A 25,862-nucleotide genomic window follows, 5' to 3' on the forward strand; every position below is an offset into this window, starting at 1 on the left:
TAAAGTCCGCTATATATAAAAGGAAGCATCATGAAAGTGTAGGACAGACTGCCTTACAACTTTTATCTGATCGAGAAAAAAATCGAAAAATGGGTAACCGACGAAAATCAAACCGTTTTAATGTTGACACAGATATTTCTAAAAACAATGAAGCTGAAGGGAAAGAGCAGAGACCATTTTTAAAACAGTTTGATGGTTTAAATATTTCTCTTCATAAAAAAGAAATGGTGGGAGGAATTTTAAGTCCTCAATGTTTAGGCCGAGAGAAATTGAAATTTTCATATTTTGAGAAAATAGTTCAGAAACTGTTAAAATTAAAAAGCACCTTAATGACATGAAGGACGCTTAAATGTTAAGAGATCCAACATCTAACACCACTGTTAAGAAATTAAATATGTATGACACGTTTCTTCATTTTGAGAACAATTGATACGAAAAGTCTAACCGTTAATCGGCAATTTGGGTACGAATATTAACTGGGTATCAGGAAAACTTTCACAATATCCACTTATTTATGTGAAAATGTGGATGGCAGTAGTGGGCACTACCTGTTAACATAATTATCTGGACAACACGCAATTTTGCCACTTGCCAGATAATAACTGGATATGTGAATTTTTTAGAGAAAAGTGTCCATATAAATAGGTGGATATGTGGTTGGCAGAAATATGCCACCATACCATATATATGTTGTTTTTTTAACTCTCTGCGTTTTGGAATTTTCTATTACATATGATTTTAGATACAATGTTGCCGAAGTTGCTTATATTAGGCTGTGTACCTTGTTACATTTGTTTATGTTAAATGCGCATGCGTGAATGCCCCTACATATTCTGAGAGCGCTTCCGGCGCTAGTCAGTCGTTACAGTAAATAGTATAGAGTAGAATCACGTGTTGTGTTCTGATCTCTCTCCCACGAACTGTGGACATACCCTAATAACGAAACATGGTGTAAGAAACGGGATTTAAAATCAGTTACTTAAAAGTGTAAACGACTCAAAGTGATAAATTGGATATAAAACAAAAATACTACAACTGCAAGGCTTGTGAAGTGGACACTGACAATGTTAACAGGAAGCACTGGTCTACAACACCCATCTATGGACTGAGAGTCAACCAATCTCCCAGACAGTTGGAGTAAGTTTGAAAGACACAGCAAGTTGATGTTCGATGGACCACTTAAGGTATTGGACCCCTAATAGTAATGTTTATAAAATGACAATTGCTTGGTATATTCTTAAAGTTAACCATGTTTCGCACTATGTTGCAAATTTTAAACAACTTTTACCGTGCCGTTTTTTGTAAATTTTGTATAATTTATGGTATTTCCTCAAGCTCAATTAGGGACAAATTTCAATGTGATGGCAACTATCTAAAACATTAGCTGCGAATTCATTATAGCATTAATTTTGATAAAAGAAACAGCAAACTATTGGTAAACAATTATAAAACACAAAATAAAAATGTCAATATCATTTTTTCTAGGGTGCCTCAAGTAAACGGATTTAATGAGACAGAATTCTAACTCCAACATTGAAAAATTAAGGTTGAATCCTGTGGGTCTGTTTTGGATTTTGCTCACTTCATGCATAAATAACCTTGGGGCAGAAGTAAAACCTACCTACATTTCTCCCACAATATGTAATCTTAAGAATGAAGGCAAAATAGAGAACTTTTACCGCATGTAACTCATTATTTTTAAAGATCTCTAACACTACCCCTTCTGTTTCAGAGGTAAATTCACTTTGAACAGCAAGAAGTCGCTTATTAAATGAAAACTTTTGTACAATACATCAATAATAAGTCTTGACAAAAGTAAAAACTACAAGAAAACAAGAGGGCCAAGATGGCCCTAGGTCGCTCACCTGAGAAACACACCATAAAACACCATAACAGTGTAAACATGTTTGACCTAGTGATTTCATAGAAAAAAATATTCTGACCAATTATCATTAAAATTGGAGCAAAAACAAGTATTTCCTTTGATTTGACCTAGTGACCTAGTTTTTCACCCCAGATGACCCATATTATTCTGACCAAATTTCATGAAGATCAATTGAAAAATACAGCCTCTATCGCATACACAATGTTTTTCTTTGATTTTGACCTAGTGACCTAGTTTTTCACCCCAGATGACCCATATTATTCGTACCAAATTTCATGAAGATCAATTGAAAAATACAGCCTCTATCGCATACACAATGTTTTTCTTTGATTTTGACCTAGTGACCTAGTTTTTGAACCCAGATGACCCATATTCGAACTTGACCTAGATTTTATCAAGACTATCATTCTGACAAAATTTCATGAAGATCAGTTGAAAAATACAGCCTCTATCACATACACGAGGTTTTTCTTTGATTTAACCTAGTGACCTACTTTTTGACTACAGATGACCCATATTCAAATTCTACCTAGATTTCATCAAGGCAATCATTCTGACTTACTTTCATGAAGATCAATTGAAAAAAAACAGCCTCTATCGCATACACAAGGTTTTCCTTTGATTTGACCTAATGACCTACTTTCTGACCCAAGATGACCCATATTCGAATTTGACCTAGATTTCATCAAGGCAATCATTCTGACCATATTTCATGAAGATCAATTGAAAAATACAGCCTCTATTGCATACACAAGGTTTTTCTTTGATTTGACCTAGTGACCTACTTTTTGACCCCAGATGACCAATAATCAAACTCAACCTAGATTTTATCAAGGCAATCATTCTGACTAAATTTCATAAAGATCAATTGAAAAATACAGCCTCTATCGCATACACAAGGTTTTTCTTTGATTTGACCTAGTGACCTAATTTTTTACCCAAGATGACCCATATTCAAACTTGACCTAGATTTTATCAAGGCAATCATTCTGACTTAATTTCATGAAGATGAATTGAAAAATATAGCCTCTATCGCATACACAAAGTTTTTCTTTGATTTGACCTAATGACCTACTTTTTAACCCCAGATGACCCATATTCGAACTTGATCTAGATTTTATCAAGGCAATCATTCTGACCAAAATTAATGAAGATTAGTTGAAAAATACAGCCTCTATCGCATACACAAGGTTTTTCTTTGATTTGATCTAGTGACCTAGTTTTTGACCCCAGATAATCCATTTTCGAACTCGGTCTAGATTTTATCAAGATTATCATTCTGACCAAAATTCATGAAGATTAATTGAAAAATACAGCCTCTATCGCATACACAAGGTTTTTCTTTGATTTGACCTAGTGACCTAGTTTTTGACTCCAGATGACCCATTTTCAAACTCGGCCTAGATTTCATCAAGGTAATCATTCTAACTAAATTTCATGAAGATCAGATGAAAAACACAGCCTCTATCGCATACACAAGCTAAATGTTGACGGACAGACAGACGACAGACAGACAGACGCCGGACATCGAGTGATCTGAAAAACTCACCTGAGCATTGCTCAGGTGAGCTTAAAAGGAAAATTAGAAAAAAAATTTTGGTCCCAGTGGGGTTTGAACCTACGCCCCCCTGAAAATTGCAGTCAAACAGGTTTATAGTAGGAATTGAATACTCTTCAAAAAGGAGGTACTCTATTACGGGTCCAATACCTTAAAGGGAAAATCCAAAAGAACAATGTGCTTACATATTATTATGGATGGGCGATAGAGGCCGCACGGTACACGAGTCATGGGATATTACGGAGGCTCAAAATAAAGACCCGGTGTTCATTCTTAAAAAATTCAAGGAATTTGTTGAGCCCCAAGCAAATCCAGTTTTCGCAAGATATAAATTTTATCATGAAATTCAGAACGAGGACACCATCGACGAATTTATCGCAAGACTATCAATAAAGGCAAAGGATTGCGATTTTGGAGATAAATTAGACGAAATGCTAAGAGACAGAATAGTATTTGGTTGCAAATCGGAACGGGTGCGCGAAAAATTGATAGAAAAAGGAAAAGACTTAACATTACAAACGGCAAAGGAAATTGCACAATCATACGAATATAATAAAAAACAAATAGAGGCTATGAAAGCTCACGACAAAGAGATAGATTCGATCACGTCCCGGAAAGCAGGATCTTGGGTCGCACAGTCAAATGCCCACAGAGGACGAAATCTAAATAAACAAAGGAAAGAGTCATACCAGAAGCGTGACCAGCCCGAACGGATACCCACGAGACGCGGAGTAACAGTCGTTTTGAACATAACTTTATCTTTATGTTTCCTTCCAATCGTTTGCCATTTTTTCGTGTTTTTCCCCGTTGTAAATATAAGTTATTTTATCTTCACTTGTGATACCTTTGACAAATTTGTAACATTACATTATAAACATGCATATATATGTCCCTTTTTAAATTCTAATGTATAATAGACGGCCCTAAGAACATGTTTTAAAGTTCTTCATTTATTTGTGGATTCTCCTTACTTTATGTGTAAACGATTACCGTCATAAGACAAATGCGCTTGGACTGTGTGATGAATATATGTATATCAAATGATCATAATAAAGGATCCCAGTCTTACCAAATTCAGATTGAAGAAGTAACAAGGACTGTACAGCCATTGTAACAAATGAACTGTAAGTATCTCTAATATTTCAGTACGCCTTGATCAACAATGATTTTAGTTATTTAATCCCCGAGTCTTGAACCAAACACCATCCGAACTCCTTTTACCCCCAACGACAAACAGAAACCGGAATCCAATACTCCGCTACACTTAGAGCAAACTGTTTTTATCATATATAAATAGAAATGCAACTCTTTAAACTAATTTCACATTTATCGACATTCAAACAGTGTTTTTAGGCTGGCGATATTAGCCAGACTATTATAACCATATATCAAGTTTCCACAAAGTTTAACAGGTGCTGAGACTGACAACACAAAATATAATTTCATGCGCAATTCAAATAGTCCGCCACGTTTATCAGTTTTGCCATAGAGTTGTATAAAGATTGTTAAACTTACCTGATTTAATAGATCTATTTGCTCAAAACATGTTATAATAATGTTTTATGTTTCTAACGGTAAATACTTGAAAGATAACATTAGAAAATATTACATAATGAGTGTAAATTAAATCGCCTCTATGAATGAAATGTCCGTATGAATGGAACTTTTTCGACCCCGGTTTACATGTAGCTAATTAATATGAGTTATACTGCGCATTATTCGACGACCTGACATAACGTGGAAAATAAGTAATATGAAATATCAATAAAAATGAACTTATTAATAGTGATATGAGTTATGTCAGGTCTTATATTTAAGATTTCAGTTTTAAGAATCTATTCTTTTAGATCATTTGCTATAGGTACTACGGGACGTAATCGCTGCGGAAATTGCCACTGTATGTGAGAAGAAACAAATGACCACATTATACCTTTTTTTTTAAAGGCTATTTTTATACTGAATTCGTTTTAAGCATTCTGACGAATACTGAAAGATATAGTGTAAAAAATGCTTTGTCACCAATCTGTTTAAAGAGTGGGGGCGTATCGAGTTTTGTTTAAACACACGTTTTCAACTGTTTTCAGGCTATATTAAGATAGTGGACCCGTATCGTATTGGTAATGTTTAACAATTGCACTAACTTGATACAGTCCTGAAGTCAACATATTTTCGCACTGTCATTCATCTTTAAACGACTTTTACCATGTCGTTGTTTGCTTTTTTTTTTTTTTTTTTAATTGTTTTTTATTTGTTAATTTTGTATAAATTTTGTCTTTTTTCATCCAGCTGAAACAGAGACAAATTTCAAAGTGATAGCCATTGCGCAAAAAGATCGCAGAGAATTCATTTTACCAAATATTTTTTCTAAATGAAACCTCAAAGTACTACGTAACAATTATAAAACACAAAATAAAAATTCGATAACATTTTTTCTGGGGAGCCTCGAGTAAAAAGGATTTAATCGGACAGATATTAACTCCAACTCTTAAAAAGTATGGCCTTGCTCTCTGCATTCATAAAGAACCATAGGGCAGAAGTAAAACCTACCTACCTACAAGTATTTTCAAAGATGTCATAATGTCTTAACATTCACCCTTCAAGTTCAATTCATTTAAAACAGCAAGAAATGGCTTTATTAATCAAATAAAACATTTCCGTTTTTGTACAACAGATCATTGATAATAAGTCTTGGGGGAAAAAAAGATAGAAAAATTTATCTTACTTGAAAAAAAAGAAATATAATGAACAAAGTTTGGTCCTAATGAGGCTTGAACCTACGCCCTCCTGAAAAATTAGTTAAAGTAATCTTATGGTAGGAATTGAATACTCTTCAAAAAAAAGGAGTACATTATTACGGGTACGTCAATTTTCCTAACCATCGTATTAGAAGGAACATGGCTAGACAATAATCATTAACAGTGCGGTTTATAGCGGGGTTCGAGCCCAAAACTTCACTCATACCGACAAGAAAATCGCACCATCTGATCAGTGTGTATACATTCATACATGATGTGTGTGTGTGTGTGTGTGTGTGTGTGCGTGCGTGCGTGCGTGCGTGCGTGCGTGCGTGCGTGCGTGCGTGCGTGTGTGTGCGTGTGCCGGGGTGGGGGGTGGGGGTGGGGGGATTGCATATCGAAATATAGATGTTGTGTTTGTTACCTTTATATTTTATCTGATATTATGTCCCTCAATGTTTATCATCGCTTCTTAAGAAACATATATAAACGGTATGGCACGCAAATTGTCCAATAATAACGCGAACCAAGGTTTACGGTAAAAAAAACTAGGAGTAACAATAGATAAACTAGGATTTCGAACGTAGAACCAGGTTTTTGTAATACTTACCCATATTTTTGAGCGAAAACACGCTCGCGAACCCAGGTTTCAACTAGGTTTTTCCACTGAACTTTGAATTTCGGCCGTTATTCTAAGTTCACGAGCGTGAACCTATGTTTATGGGAGTAAACCTGGGTTCACGAGTGTAAACCATAGTTTACGAACGTGAACATATGTTAACGATCGAGAACTTAGATTAATGACCGTGAACATGGGTTTACGACGGTAAACATAGGTTCACGCTCGTGAACATAGGATTATGACCAAAAATCTCAGTTTTGTTCGAGAAACCAAGTTTTTCCAACGTAAGCCTAGGTTAACGTTCGTAAACTATGGTTCACGCTCGTAAGCCCAAGTTCATGGTCGTAAACATAGGTTCACGTCCGTAAACAATGGTTCTCAGCAATCAAATTATCCAGTAATTACATTCTTGGTCGAAAAACTATGATTATCAAATGCTTACATAAATTTTCGAGCGAACATACAGGATAACGGCGTAAACTATAGTTTACCCTCTTGAACCCATGTTCACATCCGATAAACTAGGTTTCTCGATTGAACTTTAACTTGGATGCACAAATTAATCAAGATGGTTCATCACAACAATACCCTATGCTCGCCTTAGTTTGATATGGAAAATCTATAATATCTAAGATTTTGCAAACATCTTTCCCGCACGGTTTTCATTCAGTGTTTTGTGGTAGCCAGCCTTTCTGTACTTTCAGTACTTTGATTCCAGTTTCATTCGGTATCTTTTTAGCTCTAAATGTATGAATATCTTGTCCAAACTGAACGTTATTTAGTTACATGATTATCCCTTCAAAATTTAAAAAAAGTTTTTTTAAATTTTTTTAAAGGAAGTTTATTTAAATACATGTACCACGTGATTGGGACACGACACAGGAGCCATATTGGAAATGCATGTCGAATGATAGGTAAGTTATTAACAAATTACTTTTTTATATTTAAAGTTTCAAATTCAAGGTTTTCCCTGTTCTTTGTATGCCGCTTTTAAGTTCTTTTACCGTTACACAAACGGTTTTATTTTTGCTTATAATTCTTGTATTTTCCAAAAACTGACTTACATATTGTTTTGTATGGAAGAGGTCAAAAATTTAATCCTCTCACTAAAATCATTATCATTTATATATAATTCTCATGAAAAACGTCCTTTAGAAACAAAGATGTAACCCTTTTTTTTTATATTTTTGCGGGTAAACATTTAATAGTGCACTTTCGTTTTCAGTTTGAACTTAAAATTGCTGCCTTGGCATGATTTCAAAGACTATATTTAAATATTTATGTATCGATCCTATTCAGGTTATTTTGACATTTAACAAGAGCGCCACAAAGCGAGACAAAAACGCCGGAAATTCTTGATAAGAGTAGGGGGAAGTTAAATTTAAAGAAATATTTTAGGTGTGTGGAAAGGGGATGTAATAAATATGGCAGTGGATGAGGCACTTTGGCTCTCTGTGTGTGTGTGTGTGTGTGGAGGGGGGAGGGATGAGTGATTTTTTTAAGAGGGGAGGTTGAGAGGGGGTTAATGTGTGTATGCGTCTATGCGTGTGTGTGTGGTAGAAAAAAAAATTCTTTCTTTCTTTCTTTCTTAAGAGGGGTGGTGGAGAGGGGTTTACTTGTAATATGTGGGTGGGTGGGTGGGTGTGTGTGTGCGTGCGTGCGTGCGTGTGTGTGTGTGTGTCTTTGCGTGTGTGTGCGTGTGCGTGTGCGTGTGCGTGAATATATATTAATACAGAGCTTTACTTCTTTTTAGGACCATGGATCAAGAAGAAAAAGAATCGCTTGCCCTGAACAGTTTCTTAGACAGTATTGAGCTTAGTCAAGAAGATATTAAGTCTAGAGTGTCTCTCTTCAGCCACTTAGAAGCATTAGCTGGAGCCGTAGATTATCAACCAGACTTTCAACAAACATCAATTACCGGAAGTACAATGGATGGTGTCTACTGGAAAGGGTATGAGTCCGACCTTGACACAATGGTTCATATCTCTTATGTAACTGTCCTTGAAAAAGGCAAAAGTGTCGAAACGAATAAGGGCCCTGTATTCGAGATGGTCGACGAGCAAGTTCATCCGGGCTACACAAGGCTAAAATTGATAAAAGAGGGTCCTTGGGAGGAGAACAACATATTTTCAACTACTCCTGAAGGGGCAAAGTCGTTTTGCGTGGAGGAAAATGGCAACTATTTCCTGTCTGCTTACAAAATGAAATATGCTTCTAATCTGTATTTGCATGTCCCAGAGAAGCCAGTATGGGTTGTACAGTCGAGTTATGCATACGGTGTCGAATGGCCTGATGACGTAGAACTGTTAGAACACGGTCCATCTATCTGCTTTACCGATCAATCCAAGAAGGACGAACCGCCGTCTGATATGGTTCCTTCGTTCACCTGTCCTGAATGGCCGACAAAGGCAATGGAATGGGTCACCAGGAAACGTACACATTGGCCAACTGATGAAACAGTCAAATCTCTCGTGAAAAAAGGTTGTAGAGTAGTTCCTGTTGGATTCCGGGGAAGCAAGACGAAACATATTGAATGGAGAATTTCCTTCACTTTGACCGAGCGTAGCTTGATTAAAACGTTCAACAACACACAATACAAATGTTATGCTCTGCTGAAGATGCTGTTAAAAGAGATCATCAACAAAGAAGTTCCAGAAGTTCTTTCCTCCTTCCACATGAAGAACACGTTGCTCTGGACCATCGAGAAAACTGACGCTGAAACCTGGAAACCAGCAAGGTTAACGTATGCTTTCATGGAATGTGTACGAAACCTTGTCGGATGGGTGAAAGAAGGATACTGTCCAAGTTATTTTATAGTAGAAAACAACGTCTTTGACATGAAAGTTGTTGGAGAAGATCAGAAGAAATTGGTCACTGTTCTAGAGAATGTCGTAGCAAACAACTGGAAAAGTCTTTTGATGTGTGAAACGTTCAAGAAAAATGATAGATTCATAGAACTTATACAAGGACAGAGCGAAGAGTTTCTCGACGGGATTGTTGAAGACTTCAAGGGTAACGACGCTAACGAGATTTGGTTCAATCATGACAAAAAACTTTTTGAACGGTATGAGCATGCGCGAACTGAGATATTCAGCCAACTTGATCATCAAGATGATATAGGACTGGCAATAGCCAATCATCACCAAATGATAACGAAACTCCAAGGTGAGAGATCTCCATCCGAGTTTCATGGTACTGTTATTAAACCTCTTGTCCTTTCGGTGAAGTCAAATCTGGGATCACACTTATTTGCTCTAAATCAGATGCAAAATGATGAAACTGGCGAGACGCTAAAAATGGCAAAGGAACTCATGGAGACAGGCAAGGCATCGGACGCGACATCTGGACCACTCAAACTTGCCAGCTTCGAATTCATGACTGGAAATACTGCGAGATGTTTACAGCTCACGGAAAATATCATTTTAAATCAGCACTTATTCCCAACGCACCTTCCACAATTTCTTCCGAAATATATTGGCCCAACAGATGGACAGTTGGAAAAATATAGATATTTTGTTTCATCCAGTATGACAGTAGCCGATCGTTTTCAAAGCTCAGCAGCACATGCGGTTATCTTCTTCCCATCCGAAATTGATGCAGCTCCAAACGCTGTCAGGTTCCAATTGAACACTCGAGTTCCTGAAGCCGTACAACACATTAGCTGGTTAAAATGGGCTGTTTACGATCCACTTGTTTTTGCACATTTTCTACGTTTCCTGTGCTACCAAAAGACAAGAGATGCCGAAAAATATCAAGAGGAACTGCATGCTATTGAGACTATGCTTGATAGAGACGAGGTTGGTTATGAGATGTCGGCCCTGAATCTGTTAGGCTTCTCCTACATGAGCGTTAACAACCTTGAAAAAGGTATGGGCTACTTACAAAAGGCCAAAGACATGGCATTGTTGCCAGACGCAACCTTGTGGCAACTTGGGAACACATTAAGCGCCATGTTATGCAACGGCAAGGGGAACTTCACGAAAAAAATACCTAAATACTAGAGGCTTTCTCAGACGATCACCCACGCTATCAGAGACAGACATTACATCCGACCATTTTGCCGGAGTTACAGAATTTTGACCTTACAAGTTTTTCATAATACTGTAGAAGAAATCTCTTTTAATAATGTTTTTAATGTCTGGCATGGCCCATAAAAATGGCATCAACTGTAAAAACACAAACGAGAAAAACAAGTTTCATAAGACAGAAAAGAAATCAAAGAGCAGAAAAGAAAGCAATTTTTTGTCGGACATCACTTGGAAAAATATTTTCCTTTTCAGTTTAATGAATGCGCCAGAAAGAAATAGTTTTGATCCATAAACTCTAAAACGTGTGAATGTGCATTTCTAAAGCACATATTGATGGCTTACCAATATTGTTTTAAATGTAAGCGTATCCAAATATTTTGTTCTGTGCGTTGCTATATTTACCGTTTACGTAATTTTTGTAATGATAAATTAATGGCAGTAGCTGTGCAAATGTTTCGCGCAAATAACCAATATAAGCGTTTTGTAATCGTGCAGCGCAAATAACCAATTTGTGATTTAAGACATACTGATTTTATCTTACGACAAAATTCCATAAGAGGACCTTTCCATATAAAATTGTTTAACGATACAAATGACAAAAAAACAGACATACTTGAAGGTGTGAATTGTCCGAGCCGTTCTGTTTTAAGTGTACATTTCTTTAAATAATAATAAATGTGATCATATTTATGCAGTTATTTGAAGAAGATACTTACATCCTTGGTAATTTACGTACTATTTCTTTAAAAGTCGTTTCTAGAGTTACTAATAGTCATCCCAGATGTATTTTATAAACACTTATTATTCTTAACTTTTTAATGCTTTTATAGTTTAACATTTAAAAACTGAAATTGTAACTTTCACAAAAACACGAATAAAATATCAAATCCTGACATGTATTCCAAGTATTTTTCATAAAATTTTATTAATTTTACCAAGGTAGTTATTTACGTTCTTAATCTCACTTTTGTATGGTATTATAGTTCAAGGTTAAATTATGGCAATAGGGAATCTAAACAGCCACATTGGTTTTTCCTTCCGAACTGTGTTTCTCGCCTCTTTGTCCAACATTCATGAAACCCCATTAGACTGTCTATTTGCATCTAGGGTCTACAACAAAGACTCCAGCATCGTTATATCACCTCCTGTTCTACAGTACTACATAACACTGCTTTGTTCGGCGCGAACGTTCGTACTTTTATATTTGGCAGACTAATGAACTGTGTTGTGTTTTTGTTATGATTTTGTTCTTTTCAAAAGAGTGACTTCCCCAGTGAATTTTAGCTGTTCCTTTTGTGCAGTAAATTTTCGGAAAAAAAACTTTTGATTCTTAACCAATCAGAGTGTTTCTTTCAATGGTTTTCTTTCAATTTACTATGGGTTGTCCAGCCTATGATGGAGATTGTAGATCAGAAAATTTGACAAGTACACTTAGCGAAGGATTTTCATATGCCATGAAAACTGATCATTTTTGCAATTTGTGAGAAAGCAAAGTTTAATTCAACGATATATATGTTGTTTAAAGACTAAAGACAGCATTTAAATAACCATAATTATCGAGCCCGCTTATTTTCTATATTGTTTTAGAATTACTTCCCTTTCTTGTTCCTATAAATAGCTTTTTTTATTATTGGCCATACCGAAAAAGCAACACTTGTTTAAACTGGCTGAAATGTTTGAGTCATTCATGCGTTGTGTCAGCAAATAATAGACTCAGTATTGTTGCCCTTTGGGCTTCAACATTCTAGTTTTCACTTTGGCATTTGTTCTGTAAGTTGTATAACTCTTGGTGAAATTTTATTCGCTGATTTGTATCTTTTTATTATATTCAGAAGTTGTATAAACAGGTTGTTTTGACAATCCCTAAACTGATGAAACAAAATGGATTACAGAGATAGTTTACTAAAATAAAAAGACTTGCTTATTATACACTTATAGAATGACTTGTCGGTCAGTAGTCAAAACCATCGCTTGAGGTCCGACATGGCATGACATTAGAAATTAATTCTCTTTTTTTTTTTTACTTAATTACACGGTAAGCATGTATTGAATATATGGCGGTTATGTAGCACAAACTATGGACCGGCGATCTATTGTTCCTTCACTTTGAATTAGTAGGTCACACTTGACTGAGCAACTGACCTAGAAAGCTGTTGTAATTAGAAGCTGGCCAATCAAACTCCGTGACCTTAGAAATAACCTCTGACGTTAAAATTATTCTTTCCTAATTGAGGCGACTCTCTGGTTGAACGCGCTCCGCGGATTACCTATTACTAAACCCGAGGATGGAAAAGTGGCTTTTTAGCTCACCTTATTGTGATCGCTCGATGTCCGGCGTCCGTCGTCTGTCTGTCGTCTGTCAACATTTGGCTTGTGTATGCGATAGAGGCTGTATTTTTCAACTGATCTTCATACAGTTTTGTCAAAATTATTATCCTGATGAAATCTAGGCCAACTTTGAAAATGGGTCATCTGGGGTCAAAAACTAGGTCACTAGGTCAAATCAAAGAAAAACATTTTATATGCGATAGAGGCTGTATTTTTCAATTGATCTTCATGAAATTTAGTCAGAATAATTACCTTGATGAAATCTAGGTCGAGTTTTAATATGGGTCATCTGTGGTCAAAAACTAGGTCACTAGGTCAAATCAAAGAAAAACCTGTATGCGATAGAGGCTGCATTTTTCACCTGGTCTTCATAAAATTTTGTCAGAATGATAACCTTGGTGAAATCTAGGCCAAATTCGAAAATGGGTCATCTGAGGTCAAAAACTAGGTGACTAGGTCAAATCAAAGAAAAACCTTGTGTATGCGATAGAGGCTGTATTTTTCAATTGATCTTTATGAATTTTGGTCAGAATGATTGCCTTGATTAAATCTAGGTCAAATTTGAAAATGGATTATCTGGAATCGAAAACTAGCTCACTAGGTCAAATCAAAGGAAAACCTTGTGTATGCAATAAGGGCTGCATTTTACATCGGATCTTCATGAAATTTGATCAGAATGTTTGTCTGGATGAAATCTAGGTTGAGTTTGAATATGGGTCATCTAGGGTTAAAAACTAGGTCACCGGGTCAAATTAAAGAAAAACCTTGTTTACGCAATAGGGGCTGCTTCTTACACTGGATATTCATAGAATTTAGTCAGAATGATTGCCTTGATGGAATCTAGGTCAGTTCGAATGTGGGTCATCTGTGGTCAAAAACTAGGTCACTAGGTCAAATCAAAGAAAAATATTGTGTATGCAAAAGGGGCTGCATTTTGCACCCGATCTTCATGAAATTTGATCAGAATGTTTGTCTGGATGAAATCTAGATTGAGTTTGAATATGGATCATCTAGGGTCAAAAACTAGGTCACCCGGTCAAATTAAAGAAAAACCTTGTGTACGCAATAGGGGCTGTTTCTTACACTAGATATTCATAGAATTTAATCAGAATGATTGCCTTGATGAAATCTAGGTCAAGTTTGAATATGGGTCATCTGTGGTCAAAAACTTGGTCACTAGGTCAAATCAAAGAATTTTTGTGTATGCGAAAGAGACTGCATTTTTCAATTGATCTTCATGAAATTTGGTCAGAATAATAGCCTTGATGAAATTAAGGTCAATTTTGAATACTGGTCATCTGGGGTCAAAAACTAGGTCATTAGGACAAATCAAAGAAAAACGTTTTGTATGCGATAGAGGCTGTATTTTTTCAATTGAGGCTCATGAAATTTAGTCAGAATGAAATCTAGGTCAGTTTCGAATATTGGTCATATGGGGTCAAAAACTAGGTCACTAGGTCAAATCAAAGAAAAACCTTGTGTATGCAATAGGGACTGCATTTTGCACCAGATCTTCATGAAATTAAGTCAGAATGGTTGCCTTGATGAAATCGAGGTCATGTTTGAATATGGGTAATCTTGGGTCAAAAACTAGGTCACTAGGTCAAATCAATTAAAAACTTTGCGTATGCAACAGGGACTGCATTTTACACCTGATCATCATGAAATTTGATCAGAATGTTTGTCTCGATGAAATCTAGGCCAAGTTCGAATTTGGGTCATCTGGTGTCAAAATCTAGGTCACCTGGACAAAGAAAAACCTTTTGTATGCAATAGGGGCTGCATTTTACCCTGGATATTCATAAAATTTAGTCAGAATGGCTGCCTTGATGAAATCTAGGTCACGTGTGGCCAAAAAAACTAGGTCATTAGGTCAAATCAAAGAAAATACTTGTTTGAGACCACATTTTTGGTCCAATCTTAATGAAAATTGGTCAGAATATTCGTTTTCATGAAATCACTAGGTCAAACATGTTTACACTGTTATGGTGTGTTTCTCAGGTGAGCGACCTCGGGCCATCTTTGCCCTCTTGTTTAAGCATGCCAAACATCTTATCTGTCACAAAGGTTAACATACATGGTTATCTTCAAATGCATGGTCAATATGTGAAAACAAACCCCATTGCGACCTTCTAATTGTGCGCAACAAATTCATGCATCGAATGGTACTCTTCATGTTGACTGACCGGGTCAATGTTTTAACCAGTGTTTCTTAATTGCCGTATTTACTCTAAATTGCCGTATTTACTCAACTGAAAGTGGTAACGGATTTACTTTGTTGTAGGATGTATGTTAGTGTAAATACTTTGGAAATAGCGGACTTGACATTTTTCGGTAGTAGAAATCAACATAGTTCTTTTTCAAAATCTTTTTTTTTGTATTTGGTATAGAAATAAACGCACCCTTGGTGCAAAATGTAACGTCCCCGGGTGCTCTTAAACGTGGGGATACGGAATGTCAATAAGGTAGAGTGGTACTGTCCTTGTCTCCGATCCTGGGGTTCCACACACTGATGTCCAATATTTAAAACAGACATTGCAACCAAAATTTTACAAGATGATCATTATATATTTATATAGTATGCCCTAGAAGGAAATTTTGCTATGCTTTAACTTGTGAAAAGGAGTCAAGTAATAACATAACCTGCATTGACCAAGGTTTACGCTAAAAGATACAGCATTTCTACACTGTTCAAGAGCGGTGTGACAGATCTTTAAATTGTAAAGGCGTGTAACCCCGTGTTGCCGCACACATAATGGCATAACATGTTTCAGAAGTCCATTTACTGGTCTATATCTTTTAATGCCGAACATGGGAAAATGATTCGAGTAGAAATACTATTAACAAGGTTAACAATATGATTAAGAAAACATCTAATCACAACAAAGACATGCAATAATTGTAACATGTATATATAGATTATCCTTATTACTGTAAGAAGTTTACATTATTAAAAGACAGTTAATTAGTAATTATTGAAATAACTATCACTTCTATCAGTTTTTGGACTTCATGCGTTCTGAAGTGTCATTCATCTTTTAATCCACTTTTCAGAGACTGACATAACAATTATAAAAGGCCCGTTCCATTATTTTCCTTATTTTTTATCATTGATTTTTGCATTTGCAAGAGAAATTAAGCAAGAGTCATTGAGAAATGCATATAGTCCTATCCTTTGCCATCTACCATATGCTACCAAATATCTCTTTCTAAAAAAATCGTATTACTGTTCCCTGTTCTGGATTGGGTTTCATTCATGCAAAATTCCAAGTATACAAGTCGATAACATTTTTCCGTGGACTTAAAATGTTTTAAATATTGTCATGTTTTCTCTTAATTTTACAGAGAACAGCACTGTATCAACAATAATTAATAATTCTAACTGTTCTCTCAATCCATACCGTAGAAACAAAAATCTCCGAACAACAGTAAATTCGATTTCAATAGTATACAATAATAGCAGTTAGTCGTTACTGTAGCTTTTTACCTAAAGGGGCGAGAGACGCTGTAATCATTCTTTCAGAAAAGTATTTTCAAATTCATTTAAGGCAATTGATATGCAAAACATAAATTTAGGTATTTTTTACCGAAGAATTCCGTGCAAATTTATGAGAACTAACAAATAAATCTGTTTAAAAAAGTCACCAACATACTGCTACCAACAAAGGCGTAACTAGAAAGAAAAGTCAACACATATTAATTACATATGCAGACTTTAGATACAAGTGATCTAATTATTAAAAATATCTCCACAGATTCTGGTACTGTAATTGAATTCAACAGACTTTATATGAGCACTGATATGTAAGAACACTGTCATAATAATTCCCACGATTATCATAAATTTACCAAAGATTTAAGCTGTACCAAATATACCAGACAAGAAAAGCATTTCTGTATGCAAATAAAATAGATATTATCTCGTATCTATGTTATTATAAATAGATATCAATGTAAAATTTACCATGATCAAGAACATTCAATATCTACGATGAACCAGTTATTCCATTGTTTGTAGAAAGTTTTGACGCACATTCTTCATAGTTCTTAATGTACATTGTGCAATGTTCTATCAGGTTCAAAAATGAGCCTCACCATGAGAAAACCAACATAGTGCGTTTGCGACCAGCATATGGATCCAGACCAGCCTGCGCATCCGCGCAGTCTGGTCAGGATCCATGCTGTTCGCTTTCAAAGCCTATTGCAATTAGAGAAACCATTAGCGAACAGCATGGATCCTGACCAGACTGTGCGGATGCGCAGGCTGGTCTGGATCCATGCTGGTCGTAAAAGCAAAATGTTGGTTTTCTCATGGTGAGGCTCATTAATATTCTACATATTGAAATATGATTTATCTTATTCTGAAGATTCTATGTGTGGAACATACAGAAATCCATTTCTAGCTTGGTTTATATAAATTTAGTCAAAGGAAAATCTTAGTCAAACAAGAGCTCGTAAAACACGATATGCCCCCGACCCTTGATGCATTCAGTAACTGCACAAGGAACAGCAATTATTTGGTCACTGTGCACTGGACGTTTGACGAACTGGCCTTAAATCAATAATTATGGGTCATTTACCTGTCATAAGTGACCTCCGTATCAAATGTGATCTTAGATCAAAGCATTCTCTAGTTATTTGATAAAAAAGTTCTACTGTTCTTGGTCAATGTGACCTTGAACTTTGACCTACTGACCTCAAAATCAATCGGGGCCATCTGCTGGTCATGATCAACCTCCCTATTAAGGCCAAAGCGTTCTCAAGTTATCGTCCGGAAACGGATTAACTGTTCCGGGTCACTGTGACCTTGACCTTTAGGGGTCATCTGCTAGTCATGATCAACTCCCTATTAAGTTTCGTGATCCTAGGCTAAAACGTTCTCAAGTTATCGTCTGGAAACGGTTTAACTGTTACGGGTTACTGTGACCTTGACCTTTAACCTACTGATCTTAAAAACAACAGGGGTCATCTGCTGGTCATGAACAACCTCACTAACAACTTTCATGATCCTAGGCCCAAGCGTTGTTAAGTTATCATCCGGAAACCGTAGACCTGTTCTGGGTCAATGTGACCTTGACCTTTGATCTACTAACCTCAAAATCAATAAGGGTCATTTGCTGGTCATGATAAACCTTCCTATTAAGTTTCGTGATCCTAGACCCAAGCGTTCTTAAGTTATCACCCAGAAACGGTTTAACTGTTCAGGGTCACTGTGACCTTCACCTTTGATCTACTGATCTCAAGATCGATAAGAGTCATTTACTTGTCATGACCAACCTCCCTATCAACTTTATGATCCTATGCCTCAACGTTCTTGCGTTATCATCCGGAAACGGTTTAACAGTTCAGGGTCACTGTGACCTTGACCTTTGACCTAATAATCACAAAATCAATAAGAGTCATTTGCTGGTCATGACCAGTCTTCCTATCAACTTTCATGATCCTAGGCCCAAGCGTTCTTGCGTTATCGTCAGGAAACGGTTTAACTGTTCCGGGTAATTATGACCTTGACCTACTAATCTCAAAATCAATAGAGGTAATTTGCTGCTCATGACAAACCTCCCTATTCACTTTCGTGATACTAGGCCCAAGCATTCTTGAGTTACGGACGGACCGACATCTGCAAAACAATATCCCCCTCCTTCTTCGAAGAGGGGCATAATAAAAAATAATATGGTAAATCCAATATGTTTAATAAAGCTACACTAAATCATCGCAACAATAACATTTTAGAGATGCTGGGTCATGTAAATTAAATACAACATACAAGTTTACAGTTACAGTAAAACTCACATATATAACAAAACACTTAACACATGCAATATACATATCTTTCTTAATTTGTGACAATGCATGTTAGTTTCCTTCAACACATCGCCGTGCGGGCGAGGGATCCCGGGTTCCTGTCCCGGACTGACTGCACATGTATATGTCTCAACCTGTGACACATGTAAAAAGAGAAGCCGTGAAAACTTTTATTAAAATGAACAAAAATCCCAGATTTAGACAGAGACATGCTTGATATCATATTGTCTTACACGTAGAGAGACAATCATACAACATTCGTGTTTTTGTATAAACCTTGTAACTTTTTATTTACTGTAGAACACATTTTGATTTTTTCTTTTTCGGTAACGGACTGCTTCGTCTAATTTGGGAAGCAAGAAAGCTCTTTCTGTTCTGAGCCATCAGAAGATCTGTATTCATGCTTGGTCGTCTTGCATTCGGATGCACAGCGCCACATGCTTCACTTATCTTACGATTAACAAACCCAAACAGTCCCTTTTTTGTACCACTTCCGTCATACGAGGGAGTCACTTTTCGGTGCAAAGCTGGGCTCATTTCTGGTGGAAGATCTGCCAGTTCAAACAGACGAACGAACGCTTCATCGATGTTGATGTTTAACATAGCAGACGTTTCTACAAAATCACACATTGGTCTTCCCGCCAGAATTGTTAAACTCTCCGCACAGTGAATCGCTCGATTTTTGGCAAGGTCGAACTTGTTACCCACAAGAACCAAAGGCGGTGGTAAATGACACGAGACTGGCATTGTTTGACTACAGTATTCTTGCAATTGTTGTAATATCTTTTTCGCTTCCTCGAAGGACTCTCGGCTGCTGACATCGTAAACCAGTAAAAACAAATCCGCTGAAAGATAAAAGTATATGGATTATAGTTAATGCGGAAAATATTGGACACTGTCTTAATGCAGAAGATATTGGACACTGTGTTTGCAAATAGAATAGAATTATACGAGTTCCTTAGCAATGATCTCACAACAATAAACACTCTCGGTCGTAATGTCGGTAGAATGTAAATATGTAATATACTTGGCATACACTTATTTGTGGAATGGAATGAGATACTTATTCCATTCCATTCCATTTCACTATCTCCTTCCATTCCATTCCATTCCAAAACATACTGATTTGTTTACATCTTTAGGTCATACTAGTACAAAATGTATCTCATTGCCATTTGTAACAGATTGACAAACCAAAGTTCAACTTTAGGTAGAATTGGTTCATTAAACTGTTGGACAATCTCAAGGGATATCTCTTGCAGAAATTTATCTCACAATTATTGTCTTATTGTTATATTTGAAATTATTCAGATGGCTATGTTATTGTTGTTTTGCCAGAAATAACAAGGTCATTAGGTCATTAGATTCTTTTTGGGTCTGATTTTATTTAATTAAGGAGGAAGGGTGTAGGGGGCGGGGGTGGGGGTGGAATAGGGATCAGGGATCGAGTGATATCAGAATGGATTATTTGTTTTGCTTTGAAACATTAAAAAATAGGGCCAAGTTATTTATTCTGATGTTCATTTGGAGCGCTGGTCCCTCATGGGGGGACGTGGGTTCAACTCCGAATCGAGGTCGGAGCATTTCCCATGGCATTTAGTCAGGGAGTTTCTTCACCCCCTACCTCTGTTCCAATAAGGGAAATTGTTACTTCGTATAGGAAATTGTGCACCAAGTACTGGTAAACTGCGTTAGCTTGCCCAGAAACGGTATGTCACTAAACTAATCGTCTTGATATGAATGAAAAAATTATTAGTTAAACTCCAAAACACAAACCACAACTCATTTGGATCCAAAGCCAGACATTTTTATTCAATTTGAACTTATACAGAGTACTGTGTAGGTGAGGACACGAAAAATAGCATGACAAGATTAGATCCCACAGCTTCAGACTACTTGTCAAGACTGCATCATACTCTAAGTACGCTAGTTTGCCCTTGACATGCATGATTCCAATTAAATATTCTGGGGCATTACCAAAATGAATGGAAGTTTGGAATGGAATGGAATGGAATGGAATGAGATACTGGAATGGAATGGAATGGAATGGAATAAGTATCTCATTCCATTCCACAAATAAGTGTATGCCAATATACTTTAGGAAATACAGAAGATATTGTACATTTATGCGTAGTACGTTACCTTTTCCAAGTGCATATTGCTGTAATTTTATAAAATTTTAAATGTTGTCTAATTTTCTTTCCCTTAGAGTATTTAATTGCATAGAATCTCTGCTACTTTCTGCAGAATGCTGGGGTCAGCTAGGTCAGTATGTACATTGTATTTCAACATACAGCTCAATAAACCTCTATGGTCTAGGTTACCTAGCTGGCAAGCCAAGGGGAGGGGAGTGTTATAATTTTACAAAGATTTTAAATGTTGTCTTATTTTCTTTCCCTTAGAGTATTTCATTGCAAAGAATCTCTGCTACTTTCTGCAGAAATATGTGAGAGAAAGGGAATTCATTGTTCCTTGAGAAGGAACATTATGATTCGGTAAGTCACACTTGACTGAGCTTCTGATATCGAAAGCTGCTGTTATTACAAGCTGGCCAGTCAAACTCCGTGACCTTAGAAATAACCTCTGACGTTAAATCTATTCTTTCCTTATTGAGGCGATTTACATATTACTAAAGCCGAGGATGGTTGATTGATTCTTTTATTTCCTCCATTCTTGAAGAACATAACATATGTACAAACAGATAGACATATATCAGCAAATTTACATGTAAACAACTAAATATTATCGTTACCTTCAAATGCATGGCAAATCCTATTGCGACCCTCTAATTATGCGCAATAAATTCACGCATCGAATCGTAATGGATTGACCGGGTCAATGTCTTATTGCCGTATTTACGCAACTGAAAGTGGTGACAGATTTAATTTGTTGTTGGATTTAACAATTTGTGTTAAATAACTAGCGTAAATACTTACTTGACATTTTTTGGTAATATAAAACAGATATTGCAACCAAATTTTACAAGATGATCATTATATATTTATATAGATGTGCCCTAGAAGGAACTTTTGCTATGCTTTAACTTGTCATTTTGAAACAATTGCTGTACATATTCGTTATAAAATGACTTTAGTTTAGTATTCGGAGTGTCTATCTTCAAATTATTGAGCAATATGCATACACTGTATGCATCCGTCATTTAACAAAATTTTAATTTAGATGTAACTGTAATGTCAATAGTGGTTTATGGATAATTCCAAACTGACTGCAATAGATATTTAAATAGTATCATATGCAATGCTCGTTGCCTTTCAATGTCTAGAATAGTATCATATGCAATGCTCGTTGCCTTTCAATGTCTAGAATAGTATCATATGCAATGCTCGTTGCCTTTCAATGTCTAGAAATGTTACTACGTGTATATGCTTGGCGCTTTCGGGAATTTTCAGTGCGATGTTTCTTTACTTTGTAGAAATTAACAGACATTGGTAAAGGTAAAAATATATCATCTGAATTTAACATTTGTTCATACCTGTAACATAGGACAACCTTCTCATCGCTGGAAATGGATGGAACCCGGAAGTGTCTAGTATATCCAGTCTGTAGGTTTCTCCTCGAATTTTGTATATCTTCTGGTAAAAGTTCTCGACAGTTGGTGTGTATATGCCATCAAACTGGTCATACAGAAACCTTGACACAATAGCCGACTTTCCGACCTTGCTCGAACCTAAAACAACCAATCGTCGGCAATTTTCTGGTAATGCATTTTCACCTCGGTCTAGGAGAGACATTATCAATCTGTAGCGAAAAATTCAGAAAAATAGTCATCAAGATGAGACCTCTGCTACATGCCAGTCCATATCTCGACATGATAATTTTATTATCAAAAGACAGTAGCCTGTTATTCTCTATAAATCTAACACGATTCGTGGATTTGCAAGAAGTCTGGTCTTTTTTTTAATATGCGACTTAAATTAACGCGCAAAAAAATTAATAATATTTAATTGTTACCTTTTGTGCGTTTAGACGGATATGAACTAACAAAACCACGAATCGCGCAAGGTGTTTGTTTATTTTTCGTATAATAGCACGAAAAATAACATTGAGTTTTTACATTAGCTTGCTACCAAAATAATTTGTTTTCTTTCCAAGAGTGTCAGAAAATCCAAATAAATATCTGGTCATCAGTCTTTCAAATTTCTAAATGATCTGCCCACCTTACAGTGTAATTCACCTGTTTCGTTCGTGATTTTTATTTAGGATATCCTAAAATCCAGAAAAACATCACATAGATCTAGTATTGTCGATTCAATTTTTATCTTTGCCGTCATAAGAATAAGTTTTAGCAATAATTTAATGTTCTTTAAGCTTTTTAAATTTGGTGTCTGGTTGATTTTTAAAGGTTTCTGTTTTTGTAAAGACGTCAGATCGCGGAAAACTTAATACAATGTATTACTGTGCCAACAATGTATGTAAATACGAAACGATTTATTTTCTTACTAAACAGGGAATGTTGAAACTTATGCATTGTATACAAATATTACGTCATAGCCTCAATCGTCATAGATCTAGCGGCGCACAACACAAAACAAGCAAATTTTTGAAGGATGTCATAGACAGTAATCCTTGTAAGAATCGAAATACCCTGGGTATAATGTCTCGGACAGTGATTTTCTCTTGAATAAAATCATTGTCGTTCAGACGCGTATTATTATATCACTTGGGTGCGTATTGTTATACACTTGGACTGCGCCTGTGTGATATAGGCCTACTTCCTTCATCTTCGAACGACGATGAATATTCACTGTTTAGGATATATTATTTCTTATATAAACGTATACAACACATGTCGACAGTGTTGATTCAAAACCCCGTAACTTAATTTTTGCGCAAATTTTTTTTCTGCAAAATTTCTGTCTAGTCACCGTTTTAGTAGCCAGTCGTATTATTTCAATAGTTTTTATACGATATTGTGAAATAAGCGAAAACCCCAGATCTGTTTCACTTACAGGATTTTTCACTCTTACAAAAGTACGATGTTTCGACTTTGCCTTTGCAGTTACAGATTTTTAGCTACTTAAAAAGTTACCGCATTTTAGTCAGCCATAATGTCTTATTATTTGGACCAACACCATTGATATAATGCTTGATAATGTTTTGTTTCTTTGTGTGGCAAAAGTTGCTTTGAAATCTTCTCAAAGTATTGTAAAAATATAACAATTTAACTCTGACTGTTGCCTGACTGTCCCAGTCTTACCTTCTGGACATCTTAGCATCAAAGCAACACATTTTCAGAATATTATAGAAAAACAATGGCAAAAAATAAGATTAAGTGCAAAAAATTGTGCATATAGGCTTCACAATGCGAATTACATTTTGACCATAAAATGGACTTAAACCCAAAAGTTGTTGCTACTTCCTTTGGATACCTTTAGAATTGTGCATGATTTTATCAAATTACACGTTTAATATGAAAAAAAGTAAAAACAACAACAACAAACAAGCAATAAGAAAACACTTACAGTATTATCGAATCAACAAACAATATGATCTCAATGAAATGTGAATTGCACTTATACAGACTGGTAGTTACTTAGAAAGCTGGTTTACATCAAATAAAAAAAAAGAGAAAACGTTTCCAACAGTCTGCAAAAACCGAATTACATTGTGTATTATTGCGCTAACAGCGGCTAACAATGGGCTAAGTGACTGTCAAACTCGTGGTTTTGTCATTTTGGATAATGTAGCAAAATAAGTTTTATTGATTTGATAGCACCATTTATTTTGTCATGAAATATTTAGAAAACAATATTGTTCAGTTGAACATTGTCATATTGGATAATGATTTTTTCCACTGAAAGTCTAAATTGTTGAATTCGTTTGTAGTGTGCCAGTTTTTGTAACTTAACGTGACTTGTATTTATTAAACGACACACCGGTAAGAATCTGGATTTACTTCATGTATATGTCTTCTCAGAAAGCTGGTGGACTTATAACATTTTGGCTTGGTCCTATGTCTGTCTGACTGTCTGTGCGTCACAAACTTGATTGTGTCCGCTTTGTATGTTTTCGAACCTACACGGTTCCGCTTGGCCAGAACTAAAGCAGAGTGAGTGAGTGAGTGAGTGAGTTGGGTTTTACGGCGAATCGACACAAAATGGTCATATATCGCCGAAAAGAAGTCCTATTGCAAACGCCAACTATAAAGCATAAACATTGATGTAAAAATGTAAAGCATACCCAAAAACATCCATGTAAAAATGTAAAGAACACTATGAGTAATGTAAAACAGATTTAAAAACATCCATGTAAAAATGTAAAGCATATCTAAAAACAGTTATGTAAAAATGTATATACGTGTGTGTTAAAATATCAGCTGCAAACATAATAATATTGCAAGATGTAAACAAAAACATGAAATGTTAGATTTTTTGATATATTCCTATCTGCTTTAAAAACGATAAAATATTTCCGACTGAAACGTTTTCAAATAATAGCTCTTTCAAAGATTGAACGTCATAATATGTACCGTGCTGTGTAGCAAAGTCCACACAGTCGATTAGAATATTTAACAGTTTGCGGTGTTTGACATGGTACCTATCCGGGTTGATCTTCTTTATTCATAACTAAAGCAGAAAAACACTTCCACGATTTCTTCTCATGGACCATACTATGGAACTTCAGCAAACATTGTCTGTATCCTCTCTTAAGTTTATTAAAAAGGGTTTACTTCGCCCTTTTAAAGGTGGTTAATCAGGATTTATTAGAATCTTTAACATCTGCTCATTTACATTTATTTGTATTAACAATAATAAATATGTCAGATTTTCACTGGGGGTATTTTTAAGATTAATTTTCTTATCGTGTCTGACTAACAAAGTAAAGATATTTTAGCATAGGTATAAAAATGATAGACATATTTCGCCAAAGGAATGATATA

At 35.8% G+C, this 25,862-nt stretch overlaps 2 protein-coding genes across 2 annotated transcripts; one reads left to right on the top strand and one right to left on the bottom strand.

The window, feature by feature from the left end:
- The first annotated feature begins 7,588 nt into the window (after positions 1-7,588).
- On the top strand, positions 7,589-11,721 carry LOC123524956 (uncharacterized). The gene is made up of 2 exons (XM_045303595.2): positions 7,589-7,714; positions 8,554-11,721. Exons 1-2 carry the CDS (start codon positions 7,701-7,703, stop codon positions 10,799-10,801), a joined length of 2,262 nt encoding a protein of 753 aa, XP_045159530.2. The 5' UTR covers positions 7,589-7,700; the 3' UTR covers positions 10,802-11,721.
- Positions 11,722-16,797: 5,076 nt separating this feature from the next.
- Positions 16,798-22,713, bottom strand: LOC123525809 (GTP-binding protein Rhes-like). The gene is made up of 3 exons (XM_045304960.2): positions 22,455-22,713; positions 19,267-19,806; positions 16,798-16,829 (listed from the first exon to the last, which is right to left on the bottom strand). The coding sequence occupies exons 1-3, from the start codon at positions 22,711-22,713 to the stop codon at positions 16,798-16,800; spliced, it is 831 nt and encodes a 276-aa protein (XP_045160895.2).
- Between the last annotated feature and the right edge of the window lie 3,149 nt (positions 22,714-25,862).

Source organism: Mercenaria mercenaria, chromosome 2 (genome assembly GCF_021730395.1).
Source record: "Mercenaria mercenaria strain notata chromosome 2, MADL_Memer_1, whole genome shotgun sequence".
Classification (NCBI taxonomy): domain Eukaryota; kingdom Metazoa; phylum Mollusca; class Bivalvia; order Venerida; family Veneridae; genus Mercenaria; species Mercenaria mercenaria.

What these genes read in the sequence shown, in the direction of transcription:
- LOC123525809 (XM_045304960.2), bottom strand. Translation starts at nt 22,713, where the DNA reads ATGTCTCTCCTAGACCGAGGTGAAAATGCATTACCAGAAAATTGCCGA. An exon ending in AAGGTTGTCCTATGTTACAG is followed by an intron (nt 19,807 to 22,454) that starts GTATGAACAAAT and finishes TTTATCTTTCAG; the next exon opens with CGGATTTGTTTTTACTGGTT. An exon ending in GAAAAAGAAAAAATCAAAAT is followed by an intron (nt 16,830 to 19,266) that starts GTGTTCTACAGT and finishes TTTTCTTTCTAG; the next exon opens with TTACGCCTTTGTTGGTAGCA.